Source organism: Heptranchias perlo, chromosome 34 (genome assembly GCF_035084215.1).
Source record: "Heptranchias perlo isolate sHepPer1 chromosome 34, sHepPer1.hap1, whole genome shotgun sequence".
NCBI lineage: Eukaryota > Metazoa > Chordata > Chondrichthyes > Hexanchiformes > Hexanchidae > Heptranchias > Heptranchias perlo.
In genome coordinates, this window is record NC_090358.1 from 893,465 (window position 1) to 908,444 (window position 14,980).

General features: G+C 51.5%; 1 protein-coding gene and 1 long non-coding RNA gene across 3 annotated transcripts; one reads left to right on the forward strand and one right to left on the reverse strand.

Moving 5' to 3' along the window:
• The first annotated feature begins 1,218 nt into the window (after positions 1–1,218).
• Positions 1,219–13,402, forward strand: LOC137301589 (uncharacterized). 2 transcript variants are annotated; one of them, XR_010958315.1, is made up of 5 exons: positions 1,219–1,645; positions 3,036–3,288; positions 4,074–4,171; positions 4,810–4,886; positions 12,336–13,402. It is a non-coding gene; the product is annotated as an uncharacterized lncRNA (long non-coding RNA). The 2 variants fall into 2 exon arrangements; XR_010958314.1 differs by lacking the exon at positions 3,036–3,288 and having other exon boundaries at positions 1,229–1,645.
• LOC137301654 (keratin-associated protein 5-2-like) lies at positions 2,160–2,836 on the reverse strand (the record flags this gene model as incomplete). Its single annotated transcript, XM_067971192.1, has 2 exons — positions 2,160–2,272; positions 2,710–2,836. Coding segments are annotated over 2 exons (240 nt in total), but the record flags the coding sequence as incomplete, so codon positions are not given.
• Positions 13,403–14,980: the final 1,578 nt, after the last annotated feature.

Below are 14,980 nucleotides of genomic sequence, written 5' to 3' on the forward strand. Positions count from 1 at the left end.
GGGGACAAGACTGTCATCCATCTCCCGGTGGACCCCACTTCATGCAGAAGATGTGGAGAGAGATGTGTTGGTATCTGTCCCAGTTCATCCCCAACAGTTTGGTAACACAGGACGCTGTGCTCTACGGGCTGTTCCCCGGCACGCACACAGAGACAGATCTCACCTGCGGCTAGAAGACCATCAACTCGGTGAAGGAGGCCCTTTGGTCCACCCGAAACCTGCTGGTCTTCCAGCTGAAGGAGCTGTTACCGACTGGCACGTTCCAAGGTCCAGGAGCACGTGCTGCGGGACGCACTGAGGCGAGGAGCGACCGCCGCAAAGGCTCTGGGGTAACGCCAGAGTGTAAGGCCATCCCACCTTGTATTGTGCAGAATATATTAGAAGATATGTACTGTGTTTCGAATTGTAATGACTGGATCATAGTGTGTACGATGTGTATTGTATTGTTTTGAATTGTAATTGTGCATTTACATTGAACTGTGTGTACCCTTAAATTTTATGAACTAAAGTATATTTTGAATTTTTTTTTAAAAGTATCTTGTTAAATATACCCAGCCATGAGCTTGATGGAGCAAAGCAGCTTTGGTTTATGTCCCAGTCCACAGGGTGGCATGGCCCGGACCCCCACTCCCCTGACACAACCCCCCCCTGACCCCACTCCCTTCACCCCCCCCCCCTGACCCCCACTCCCCTGACACAACCCCCCCCCCCTGACCCCACTCCCTTCACCCCCCCCCACCCCCCCCGGGACCCCCACACCCTTCACCCCCCCCCCCCCCAGGACCCCCACACCCTTCACCCCCCCCCCCCCCCCGGGACCCCCACACCCTTCACCACCCACCCCCCGGGACCCCCACACCCTTCACCCCCCCCGGGACCCCCACACCCTTCACCCCCCCCCTTTACCCACCCCCCCTTTACCCACCCCCCCTTTCCCCACTTCACCCTCCCCCCCCCCTTTCCCCACTTCACCCTCCCCCCCACTTCACCCTCCCCCCCACTTCACCCTCCCCCCCCCCTTTACCCACCCCCCCCCCTTTACCCACCCCCCCCCCCCTTTACCCACTTTACCCTCCCCCCCCTTTACCCACTTCACCCTCCCCCCCCCCCCTTTACCCACTTCACCCTCCCCCCCCCCCTTTACCCACTTCACCCTCCCCCCCCCCCCCCCTTTACCCACTTCACCCTCCCCCCCCCCCCCTTTACCCACTTCACCCTTTACCCCCACTCCCCCCACCGGCCGCCGTCTATTTCACGTTGAGTGAATCACAAGTGCGGCCCCGGAGACGTCACGAGTTGTCGGGGTCCGAGGTCCTGGGTCTGAGGTCCGGGGAGCGAGGCCCGGTGTCCGGGGAGCGGGGTCTGAGGTCCGGGGAGCGGTGTTTGGTGTCCGGTGTCCGGTGTCCGGGGAGCGGGGTCCGAGCGGCCCCGGGTCTGATTGGAGCCCGAGGATGACGTGCGCCTCCCGGCGCTGCGGGTGTGGGTGCGGCTGGGACTCGGAGTCTCGGCGCTCGGAGGGTGAACGGAGTCTGAGTGTGAACGGCGGGGAGGAGAGTGAGAGCGGCGGGGAGACCGGGACCGGGAACGGGAACGAGTCCGACACCGAGACCGGGGCCATGGCCGTGGACGTCAGTATCGAATATTGGTGAGTGAATCATCCTCAGTCCGGACCCCCCGCCCGGGACCCCGGGACCCGACCCCTCCCGCCCGGGACCTGACCCCTCCCGCCCGGGACCCCGGGACCCGAACCCTCCCGCCCGGGACCCCGGGACCCGACCCCTCCCGCCCGGGACCCCCCGACCCCCCCCCCGCCCGGGACCGACCCCTCCCGCCCGGGACCCGACCCCTCCCGCCCGGGACCCCGGGACCCGACCCCTCCCGCCCGGGACCCCGGGACCCGACCCCTCCCCCTCCTGCCCGAGACCCGACCCCTCCCGCCCGGGACCCCAGGACTCGACCCCTCCCGCCCGGGACCCCGGGACCCGACCCCTCCCACCCGGGACCCGACCCCTCCCGCCCGGGACCCGACCCCTCCCCCTCCTGCCCGAGACCCGACCCCTCCCGCCCGGGACCCCGGGACCCGACCCCTCCCGCCCGGGACCCGACCCCTCCCGCCCGGGACCCCGGGACCCGACCCCCCCCCGCCCGGGACCCGACCCCTCCCGCCCGGGACCCCGGGACCCGACCCCTCCCGCCCGGGACCCGACCCCTCCCGCCCGGGACCCGACCCCTCCCGCCCGGGACCCGACCCCTCCCGCCCGGGACCCGACCCCTCCCGCCCGGGACCCCGGGACCCGAACCCTCCCGCCCGGGACCCCGGGACCCGACCCCTCCCGCCCGGGACCCCCCGACCCCCCCCCCGCCCGGGACCGACCCCTCCCGCCCGGGACCCCGGGACCCGACCCCTCCCGCCCGGGACCCCGGGACCCGACCCCTCCCGCCCGGGACCCCGGGACCCGACCCCTCCCCCTCCTGCCCGAGACCCGACCCCTCCCGCCCGACCCCAGGACTCGACCCCTCCCGCCCGGGACCCCGGGACCCGACCCCTCCCACCCGGGACCCGACCCCTCCCGCCCGGGACCCGACCCCTCCCCCTCCTGCCCGAGACCCGACCCCTCCCGCCCGGGACCCCGGGACCCGACCCCTCCCGCCCGGGACCCCGGGACCCGACCCCCCCCCGCCCGGGACCCGACCCCTCCCGCCCGGGACCCCGGGACCCGACCCCTCCCGCCCGGGACCCGACCCCTCCCGCCCGGGACCCGACCCCTCCCGCCCGGGACCCGACCCCTCCCGCCCGGGACCCGACCCCTCCCGCCCGGGACCCCGAGACCCGACCCCTCCCGCCCGGGACCCCGAGACCCGACCCCTCCCGCCCGGGACCCCGAGACCCGACCCCTCCCGCCCCTGCCCGGGTCCCCTCCCCAGAGCTCCCGTCCACTGGTCTCGGCCGTGGATTGAGTCGCAAGAATCACCGGGTTTTGTTTTATAAACTGACCCAAGTCAATGATCCGTTTGTAGAAGTTTTTGTTGTTCAGTTTTGCAGAAATGATTCGCTTCTTTCCATTCTTCACTAATTTGGCTTTGAGTGACCAGTCAATGGGCGGGAGTGACCATCTGATGGGCCGGAGTGACCAGGCTGGAGTGACCGTCTGATGGGCAGGAGTGACCGGGCAATGGGCCGGAGTGACCAGCTGACCCAGGTTCTCTCGGCTGGTCCCAAGCCCGGGCAGCAGAATTGCTTAAAACAAACTGAGATGGTTTTCCCCAAAGTCTGACCGTGGAGATGAGGTTTGATGTTTGATGTTTGTTCACTAATGAGATTAAAGGCCACATTTTACACTTCTTTCAGGTTCCAATCAGATCCTGAACACACGGGAAAACTTTGCGACAAGTCGTGGACCCGGGGGGTGGATTTGATCCGGGGGAGGATGTGGGCAGTGCCAGGGCGGGGGGACTGGTGCGGGGGTGCGGGGACTGGCGGGGGTACTGGGGGTGTGGGGACTGGCCGGGGGGGCAGGGGGTGCGGGGACTGGCCGGGTTACCGGGGGTGCGGGGACTGGCGGGGGTGCAGGGACCGGTGGGGGTGCGGGGACTGGCTGGGTTACCGGGGGTGCGGGGACTGGCGGGGGTACTGGGGGTGCGGGGACTGGCGCGGGGGGTGCGGGGACTGGCGCGGGGACTGGCGGGGAGGATGCGGGGGTGCGGGGACTGGCCGGGTTACCGGGGGTGCGGGGTGCACCGTGTGTGGGATTCATGACCTAGTTTGATAAACACCAACACACAACAAAGGAATCTTGAATCCATGGCAACTTTTTTTAAAGGAAAGAAAGTTGAAGATGGCACTTGAAACTTTAGTCTTTTTCTTTCAGACGTTTGGATTTTCAGCATTTCTGTTTTTTATCTTTCAACATAAAAGCATTAATATTTCAGGAAAGAAACATCTATGGAAATATCAGCTATAGATGATTCCTGGTGTAAGAAACAGTCCGACAGCTAATCAATAAATCTGCCAAACACAGAAGCTGCTGTGAAATATGTGCAACATTTGACAGTCTTTATAAATCTCTCCCCAGTATTTCATGAGGATTCCTGACTCGCTACCTGGCCCTTGCGGATGAAATCAGGGAGCGTGTTCCAGAAGCACGAGTTACAGGTTTCATAGGACAGACAGGTGAGTGAGGCAACAGGGGGTAAATATGTGGAACATTTAATAGGAACTTGTTCAGACTACACCCAATAAATGTCGTGGGGATGATGCAGAAACTCTCAGCACAGAATGTTTCACTGTGGCTTTTTTCTGTAATTGGTACAATCCCACACCTCTGATTTCTGTACCTTTATTCACAAATTGACCCCAAGACCACATCGTGCAGAGATGCCCATCGCGGTAACTTTTTTTGTGTCCTCTTTCTGATTGGTCGTGTCACATTCCACCAAAAATATCCAACTGCCAGCGGCTGTGACACTTTCTGGCCTCATTAACCCCCCCAGTCAGTAGCAGCAGAGTAAACGCTCTCCGGGAGGGGCTGGAAATAGTGGTTGGCCTCCCACAGTGAGCTGGTACCTGCACAGCCAACTCATTGTTCCAACAGCAGGTTTTTAAAGGGCTGTCACTTCCCTTCATGTTCATCTCACAATCTGTGGCTCTGCTGGGAATGAGAGCACAGGCTATCATCAGGACCCACACGATAAACAGCAGAGATTCACTCATATCATTGAAACAAGTTTAAATTTGTACATGGAGCTCTTTTCTCTCTGGCAGCTGTTACTCAGTATAATGCCTGAACATTAATTTTCTTTCTCTATCAGGAAGTTTTGAGGTTACAATTAACAAAAAGCTGGTTTTCTCTAAGCTGGAATCGAAAGGCTTTCCTTACCATGAAGATGTAAGTATTTCCCATAAAATGTACTTTATACAGTAGAACCAAGACTGAGACATTCCAGCTAGCTGGGGCAATGTTACTGTACAGCCGTGATATTCACTTACCGATGGCCACCATGCCCTGTAATGCCTCGCTCGGGTACCACTCTCAAGGACTCTCCATCGTCCACCACACAATAGTTGGGTATGAACTGCGGCTGCTGCTGTGATTCCTCACATACCGCAAGGCAAAATCCAGCCTAAACCTTTAACATTGGCATCGCAAATCATGGTAGAAATATTAATAGGACCGATGGTTCAGTTAAACTGTTCTATTTTAGGAGGGTCCTTTCACTTGATGTATGAAACTGATATCTGATGACGATCTTTGACCACCTTTTGCTGGAGAGCAAACAAATTGTGAGGAAATCTCGTTGGATCCTGGTTCAGTCAACACACGACGGACTGACAGCAGGACTCGGAAAATCAAATAACCTCGATTTCTCCCAATCTCTACAAATTTGTGCCAAGTTCCCATTAAGGGATAATGTTGAGGTGGAGGCAGATGCTGAGTGAAGTAGCACAGGGCTCAGTATCAGGATCCGTATGCTTTCTAATTCAGAATCATAGAAGTTTACAACATGGAAACAGGCCCTTCGGCCCAACATGTCCATGTCGCCCAGTTTATACCACTAAGCTAGTCCCAATTGCCTGCACTTGGCCCATATCCCTCTATACCCATCTTACCCATGTAACTGTCCAAATGCTTTTTAAAAGACAAAATTGTACCCGCCTCTACGACTGCCTCTGGCAGCTCGTTCCAGACACTCACCACCCTTTGAGTGAAAAAATTGCCCCTCTGGACCCTTTTGTATCTCTCCCCTCTCACCTTAAATCTGTGCCCCCTCGTTATAGACTCCCCTACCTTTGGGAAAAGATTTTGACTATCGACCTTATCTATGCCCCTCATTATTTTATAGACTTCTATAAGATCACCCCTAAACCTCCTACTCTCCAAGGAAAAAAGTCTCAGTCTATCCAACCTCTCCCTATAAGTCAAACCATCAAGTCCCGGTAGCATCCTAGTAAATCTTTTCTGCACTCTTTCTAGTTTAATAATATCCTTTCTATAATAGGGTGACCAGAAATGTACACAGTATTCCAAGTGTGGCCTCACCAATGCCCTGTACAACTTCAACAAGACATCCCAACTCCTGTATTCAATGTTCTGACCAATGAAACCAAGCATGCTGAATGCCTTCTTCACCACCCTATCCACCTGTGACTCCACTTTCAAGGAGCTATGAACCTGTACTCCCAGATCTCTTTGTTCTATAACTCTCCCCAACGCCCTACCATTAACGGAGTAGGTCCTGGCCTGATTCGATCTACCAAAGTGCATCACCTCACATTTATCCAAATTAAACTCCATCTGCCATTCATCGGCCCACTGGCCCAATTTATCAAGATCCCGTTGCAATCCTAGATAACCTTCTTCACTGTCCACAATGCCACCAATCTTGGTGTCATCTGCAAACTTACTAACCATGCCTCCTAAATTCTCATCCAAATCATTAATATAAATAACAAATAACAGCGGACCCAGCACCGATCCCTGAGGCACACCGCTGGTCACAGGCCTCCAGTTTGAAAAACAACCCTCTACAACCACCCTCTGTCTTCTGTCGTCAAGCCAATTTTGTATCCAATTGGCTACCTCACCTTGGATCCCGTGAGATTTAACCTTATGTAACAACCTACCATGCGGTACCTTGTCAAAGGCTTTGCTAAAGTCCATGTCGACCACGTCTACTGCACAGCCCTCATCTATCTTCTTGATTACCCCTTCAAAAAACTCAATCAAATTCGTGAGACATGATTTTCCTCTCACAAAACCATGCTGACTGTTCCTAATCAGTCCCTGCCTCTCCAAATGCCTGTAGATCCTGTCCCTCAGAATACCCTCTAACAACTTACCCACTACAGATGTCAGGCTCACCGGTCTGTAGTTCCCAGGCTTTTCCCTGCCGCCCTTCTTAAACAAAGGCACAACATTTGCTACCCTCCAATCTTCAGGCACCTCACCTGTAGCTGTCGATGATTCAAATATCTCTGCTAGGGGACCTGCAATTTCCTCCCTAACCTCCCATAACGTCCTGGGATACATTTCATCAGGTCCCGGAGATTTATCTACCTTGATGCGCGTTAAGACTTCCAGCACCTCCCTCTCTGTAATATGTACACTCCTCAAGACATCACTATTTATTTCCCCAAGTTCCCTAACATCCATGCCTTTCTCAACCGTAAATACCGATGTGAAATATTCATTTAGGATCTCACCCATCTCTTGTGGTTCCGCACATAGATGACCTTGTTAATCCTTAAGAGGCCCTACTCTCTCCCTAGTTACTCTTTTGCCCTTTATGTATTTGTAGAAGCTCTTTGGATTCTCCTTTGCCTTATCTGCCAAAGCAATCTCATGCCCCCTTTTTGCCCTCCTGATTTCTCTCTTAACTCTACTCCGGCAATCTCTATACTCTTCAAGGGATCCACTTGATCCCAGCTGTCTATGCATGTCATATGCCGCCGCCTTCTTTTTGACTAGGGCCTCAATCTCCCGAGTCATCCAAGGTTCCCTACTTCTACCAGCCTTGCCCTTCACTTTATAAGGAATGTGCTTACCCTGAACCCTGGTTAACACACTTTTGAAAGCCTCCCACTTACCAGACGTCCCTTTGCCTGCCAACAGACTCTCCCAATCAACTTCTGAAAGTTCCTGTCTAATACCATCAAAATTGGCCTTTCCCCAATTTAGAATTTTAACTTTTGGGCCAGACCTATCATTCTCCATAGCTATCTTAAAACTAATGGAATTATGATCACTGGTCCCAAAGTGATCCCTCACTAACACTTCTGTCACCTGCCCTTCCTTATTTCCCAAGAGGAGGTCAAGTTTTGCCCCCTCTCTAGTCGGGCCATCCACATACTGAATGAGAAATTCCTCCTGAATACACTCAATAAAATTTCTCCCCATCCAAGCCCCTAATGCTATGGCTGTCCCAGTCAATGTTGGGAAAGTTAAAGTCCCCTACTATTACCACCCTATTTTTCTTGCAGCTGTCTGTCATCTCCTTACATATTTGCTCCTCAATTTCCCGTTGACTATTTGGGGGTCTGTAGTACAATCCTATCAAAGTGATCTCTCCCTTCTTATTTTTCAGTTCTACCCATATAGACTCAGTGGGCGAACCCTCGGATATATCCCCTCTCACTACTGCCATGATGTTCTCCTTAATCAAGAACGCAACTCCCCCTCCTCTCTTACCTCGTGCTCTATCTTTCCTATAGCATCTGTACCCTGGAACATTGAGCTGCCAGTCCTGCCCCTCCCTTAGCCATGTTTCAGTAATAGCTATAACATCCCAGTCCCATGTACCCATCCATGCCCTGAGTTCATCTGCCTTGCCCATCAGACTTCTTGCATTGAAATAAATGCAGTTTAATCTAGACTTCCCTTGGTCTTTGCCCTGCTTTCTCAGACCATCTGTCCGGTCATGTTTTGTACACTCTCCCTTACTGCCTTTTGTTTCTGTCACCACTTTACTTCCCACTGACTTCCTGCATCGGTTCCCATCCCCCTGCCACATTAGTTTAAACCCTCCCCAACAGCACTAGCAAACACTCCCCCTAGGACATTGGTTCCAGTCCTGCCCAGATGCAGACCGTCCAATTTGTACTGGTCCCACCTCCCCCAGAACCGGTTCCAATGGCCCAGGAATTTGAATCCCTCCCTCTTGCACCATCTCTCAAGCCACGTATTCATCCTAGCTATCCTGTCATTCCTACTCTGACTAGCCCGTGGCACTGGTAGCAATCCTGAGATTACTACCTTTGAGGTCCTACTTTTTAGTTTAACTCCTAACTCCCTAAATTCAGCTTGTAGGACCTTATCCCGTTTTTTACCTATATCGTTGGTGCCTATATGCACCACGACAACTGGCTGTTCACCCTCCCCCTCCAGAATGTCCTGCAGCCGCTCCGAGACATCCCTGACCCTTGCACCAGGGAGGCAACATACCATCATGAATAACTTTAATAAAGCTGAACATATTCGCAAACATCAAATGCAGAGGCAGCCTGGGAACCATAAAATGAGGGCTGCAAATGAGGACACCACTATTCCCGGCCAGAATCGAGATGATTGGGTAATTCCCCCGTCAATCACGCCTGGAGCGCGCACTGGGAGTAAGTGACCGGGATTGATTTTACCCAAACCAATCAATGTTTGCTCGAGTAAATAGACTTTGCTGTAAAATAGACTAGTCCTGCCCTGCCTCCAACTCATTGGCTGACACAGTGGTGTCAATAGACACACTGGCAAACAGTCCACAGAGTCTATTTAAAAAGAGTCTCTACGAACTAGAGGAAACAGAACTCATGACCGAAATTACAGTAACTTCTCCCAATAAAAGCAGGGTGATTTCTCCAGCAAAATGCAATGAGTGGAGGATAGTTGCAGAATACAAATTATGTGCATAAAATCAATTACTCCCAGTGCGGGTTCCAGGCGTGATTGACAGGGGAATTACCCAATCATCTCTATTCTGGACGGGAATAGTGGTGTCTCTAGATACAGACTTTTTGCTGTAAATAGACTAGTCCTGCCCTGCCTCCAACTCATTGGTTGATACAATGGTGGCAGTAGACACTCTGTAAAATGAGTTAGCTAAAATGTGTGACTGGATGGGGCACTGACACGACAGGCGTGCAAAATACTGCACACAAGGACAACAGACAGCAACAGAACTCCATATAAAAATATCTCAGGGTGAAGCAGAGAGATGTCGAAGGTGTAAATAGATTTGACCCTCAACAAGTCCAGTTACTGCAGGGCAGCAATCGGCAAAGTTGAACAATGAGCCAAAATATAGAGTATGAGTTGAATGAAATTGTGGTTAAAGTCTACAGTCTCCGGTCAGATCACGTACAGATTATTGTGTCCAGGTGGTCGCCAAGTCATAAAGGAATAATTTAAAGCCAAGGTGGGGGGTGGTGAAGAGGGACGACACAGGACTGATACCATGTGACAGAGGGCGAATTCATGGGGAAACCCCGGAGGAACTGTGGCTTTTCAGTTTTGAGAAGAGGTGACTGAATTGTTTATAAGATAGTTAAACAGGAATATTGATCAATTCTTGTGCTCTGGGGTTGTGTAGTGGAGGCAAAAACCTTGAATGATTTTTTTTTATTCGTTCATGGGATGTGGGCTTCGCTGGCGAGGCCGGCATTTATTGCCCATCCCTAATTGCCCTTGAGAAGGTGGTGGTGAGCCGCCTTCTTGAACCGCTGCAGTCCGTGTGGTGAAGGTTCTCCCACAGTGCTGTTAGGAAGGGAGTTCCAGGATTTTGACCCAGCGACAATGAAGGAACGGCGATATATTTCCAAGTCGGGATGGTGTGTGACTTGGAGGGGAACGTGCAGGTGGTGTTGTTCCCATGTGCCTGCTGCTCTTGTCCTTCTAGGTGGTAGAGGTCGCGGGTTTGGGAGGTGCTGTCGAAGAAGCCTTGGCGAGTTGCTGCAGTGCATCCTGTGGATGGTGTACACTGCAGCCACAGTGCGCCGGTGGTGAAGGGAGTGAATGTTTAGGGTGGTCGATGGGGTGCCAATCAAGCGGGCTGCTTTGTCCTGGATGGTGTCGAGCTTCTTGAGTGTTGTTGGAGCTGCACTCATCCAGGCAAGTGGAGAGTATTCCATCACACTCCTGACTTGTGTCTTGTAGATGGTGGAAAGGCTTTGGGGAGTCAGGAGGTGAGTCTCTCGCCGCAGAATACCCAGCCTCTGACCTGCTCTTGTAGCCACAATATTTATGTCACTGGTCCAGTTAAGTTTCTGGTCAATGGTGACCCCCAGGATGTTGATGGTGGGGGATTCGGCGATGGTAATGCCGTTGAATGTCAAGGGGAGGTGGTTAAACTATCTCTTGTTGGAGATGGTCATTGCCTGGCACTTGTCTGGCACGAATGTTACTTGCCACTTAGCAGCCCAAGCCTGGATGTTGTCCAGGTCTTGCTGCATGCGGGCTCGGACTGCTTCATTATCTGAGGGGTTGCGAATGAAACTGAACACTGTGCAATCATCAGTGAACATCCCCATTTCTGACCTTATGATGGAGGGAAGGTCATTGATGAAGCAGCTGAAGATGGTTGGGCCTCGGACACTGCCCTGAGGAACTCCTGCAGCTGTAGGGTCTTTCTGGTCAGGTGAGCTAAGATGGCTGGAGCTCCTCCCTCATCGATATCTATCTTGTATGATCAACATTTTCTCTGGAAAACCTGAACTGGATCTTCCAGGAGATGGCTTATGTCTACAGTTCATGCCATAGCATTGAAAGAGCAGATCCTTAGTTTTAGCGACATATCTCCGACATTAAAGCAAAAATAGTATCTCTCCCAGGGCAGTTACAGAAACAAAACATACTTTTGAGGTGTTGATGGTCCTCGGGAAGAGTCAGTGAATGGTCCAAAGGTTTTGCCGGGTTGTAATTGCAGGATGGTTAACTAAATAAAAGGTTGGAATCCTGAGCAGGACCCCGAGTGTTTTTTTTTATTCGTTCATGGGATGTGGGCGTCGCTGGCGAGGCCAGCATTTATTGCCCATCCCTAATTGCCCTTGAGAAGGTGGTGGTGAGCCGCCTTCTTGAACCGCTGCAGTCCGTGTGGTGAAGGTTCTCCCACAGTGCTGTTAGGAAGGGAGTTCCAGGATTTTGACCCAGCGACAATGAAGGAACGGCGATATATTTCCAAGTCGGGATGGTGTGTGACCTGGAGGGGAACGTGCAGGTGGTGTTGTTCCCATGTGCCTGCTGCTCTTGTCCTTCTAGGTGGTAGAGGTCGTGGGTTTGGGAGGTGCTGTCGAAGAAGCCTTGGCGAGTTGCTGCAGTGCATCCTGTGGATGGTACACACGGCAGCCACAGTGCGCCGGTGGTGAAGGGAGTGAATGTTTAGGGTGGTGGATGGGGTGCCAATCAAGCGGGCTGCTTTATCTTGGATGGTGTTGAGCTTCTTGAGTGTTGTTGGAGCTGCACTCATCCAGGCAAGTGGAGAGTATTCCATCACACTCCTGACTTGTGCCTTGTTTGAAGCACAGTTTCAGGTGACATCCTCCAATGGTGTTGATCAGTATGACACCTTATCTCAGTTCACATTGCATTGTCAAACATGTATGTTCGTCAGGGAGTGGCATAGCTCGGATACATGGGATGGATTGTCTCACCCTTTGAATAGGGGAAGGGAGGAAGATTGTGAAGTGTTCTGTACTTTCAGTGTTTGTTATTAATGCCAAAAGAAATAATGCGCCATTGAGCAGGTTGCTTGGCAACCAGAGTGAGCAAGATGGAATCTCTTAGAAGGAAATGTTTTATATTTTTTGGGCTTTTATTAATTCTTGTTTGAAGTCCTGTTTTTATTTCCATCAGATCATTGAAGCAGTAAAGATAGCAAAAGATGGAGCTGCTACGAAGATGATTATTTCCCAGGAGCAGCTTATTACCCAGAAGAAGAGTTGCATCATTGTCTAGAGGAAACCAAATGGTGGCCAAAAAGCCCTGATATAATTTTTCAGTTTTCAAACTATTGAAGCACAATTCTGTTGATGATTGTTTTCCCCAAAAGTTACGGTAAAAACATGAGGAGACGGCAGAAATGTGCTTCCCTGATTTGGAATGTGCTACAAAATTTGTCAGGTGTCAGCTTGTTTTGTAGAGAATGGCTGGTATAATATCAACAACACTTAATTAAATTGTATTTGTGTAATCTTTCCCATCCTGTTCCCAGTATTAAGCTGCACACAAAGTTACTCTGTGTCATGTTAAGTTTAGTCACTGTGGGAAACCCTAGCCCACATTAGCTCGAGAAACCGACTGTAGGAATCAGGCTCAACACACTTGGACAGGTAGCCAGCCAGGTACAAGAGGCCCCATCTCAACCCCCAACATCTCCCCCGAGCTCAGTGCTGGCACGAGAATGTATAATCGCACTCATTCTTGAAACTAATGGCAGAAAGTTGTAAACGGAAACTGTTCTACAGGGCTACCAAAATCTTCTGCCAGTGATGAAACGCCCATCTCTCGAGCTGTACCCACAGGTGAAGGAGAGGCTGATATTTGTCGGTGTTCCCGTCAGGTCCCATTGGGAAGGAGAATGATGCTCGTCAGCTACCTCATGGCAAAAGGTGTGGAATGTTCTGATGAAAATGGTGCCCGAGGTGCAGTAGTCCAATAATTGGGGTCCTGTTTACAAACATACCTGTGACTGATCAGGAAACAGTGCGTTGGGCTCATCAGTATTTCCAATAAAGTAACAAATCTCTGATTTTTGCCCATCTTTCATGTTACCTTGATGTGATCTGCGAGCTGTTAAATCTGCCATATTATCCAGCATTAGGGACAGAATTTGGAATGCTTTTACTTCTGATGTGATGTTTGTTTTTCTTTCCTGAGCAGACCCCCCCTCAAAACAAAATAAATATTACCTTCACTTTAAAGGCTGTTGTTTTTGTTTAGAAAATTTGACACAGAATGTAACAAACTGCAGCAAACTGGTGCCAAACTTTCAACCACTCACGGTAGAAATAGATTATCGCTCGGTAACAACAGGCTCGAAAGTTTAGCTGGTGTAGACCAGCCTGTTTGGTTCATAATCTAGACCTTGATTGGAGCAGGTAGGAAGAGCCATTGTGTTCCCACACCTGTACGACACACAATTGAGCTTTTCACTCAGCCGGGCAGCAACACTTAGGAAAGATGAGAGTTTTCAAACAAAAATGATTGTTTCTGAGGCACTAGAAATGTACACTGGTTTTCTCTCACTATATCGTGTTCTGACACTGGTCATATGAAGAATGTGGTGTATGTGGACTTCCAAAAGGTGTTTGATAAAGTGCCGCATAGTAGGCTTGTCAATAAAATTGAATGTAAGGAATCTTACAACACCAGGTTATAGTCCAACAAATTTATTTTAAAATCACAAGCTTTCGGAAATTATCCCCTTCGTCAGGTGAATGAGTGAAAGGTTCTCAAATCGCACATCTTATATTAGGCTGGGACACCATCACACCAATCAAAAGGTGTCGTTGGTGTTCAGACAGATTAGCCAAGGAGAACAGTATGTCCCAGTACACTGAATATACAATGTGTCAAATTACACAGACAGAGAGAGAGAGAGAGAATATTAAAAACAGATAACTTTTTTTCCCCTTGCTGGTGGGGTTACGTGTAGCGTGACATGAACCCAAGATCCCGGTTGAGGCCGTCCTCATGGGTGCGGAATTTGGCTATCAGTTTCTGCTCGACGATTTTGCGTTGTCGTGTGTCTCGAAGGCCGCCTTGGAGAACGCTTACCCGAAGATCGGTGGCTGAATGTCCTTGACTGCTAAAGTGTTCCCCGACTGGGAGGGAACCCTCCTGTCTGGCGATTGTTGTGCGGTGTCCGTTCATCCGTTGTCGCAGTGTCTGCATGGTCTCGCCAATGTACCATGCTCCGGGGCATCCTTTCCTGCAACGTATGAGGTAGACAAGGGGATAATCTCTGAAAGCTTGTGATTTTAAAATAAATTTGTTGGACTATAACCTGGTGTGGTAAGATTCCTTACATTTGTCCACCCCAGTCCATCACCGGCATCTCCACATAATAAAATTGAAGCCCATGGAATAAAAGGGGCAGTGGCAGCATGGATACAGAATTGGCTAAGTAACAGGAAACAGAGAGTAATGGTGAACGGTTGTTTTTCGGACTGAAGGGAGGTGTACAGTGGTGTTCCCCAGGGGTCAGTGCTGGGACCACTGCTTTTTTTGATATGTATTAATGACTTGGACTTGGGTGTACAGGGCACAATTTCAAAATTTGCAGATGACACAAAACTTGGAAGTGTAATGAACAGTGAGGAGGATAGTGATAGACTTCAAGAGGATATAGACAGGCTGGTGGAATGGGCAGACACATGGCAGATGAAATTTAACTTCAGTTACGTAGATAGACTGGAGAAACTGGGGTTGTTCTCCTTAGAGCAGAGAAGGTTGAGAGGAGATTTGGTAGAGGTGTTCAAAATCATGAAGGGTCTGGA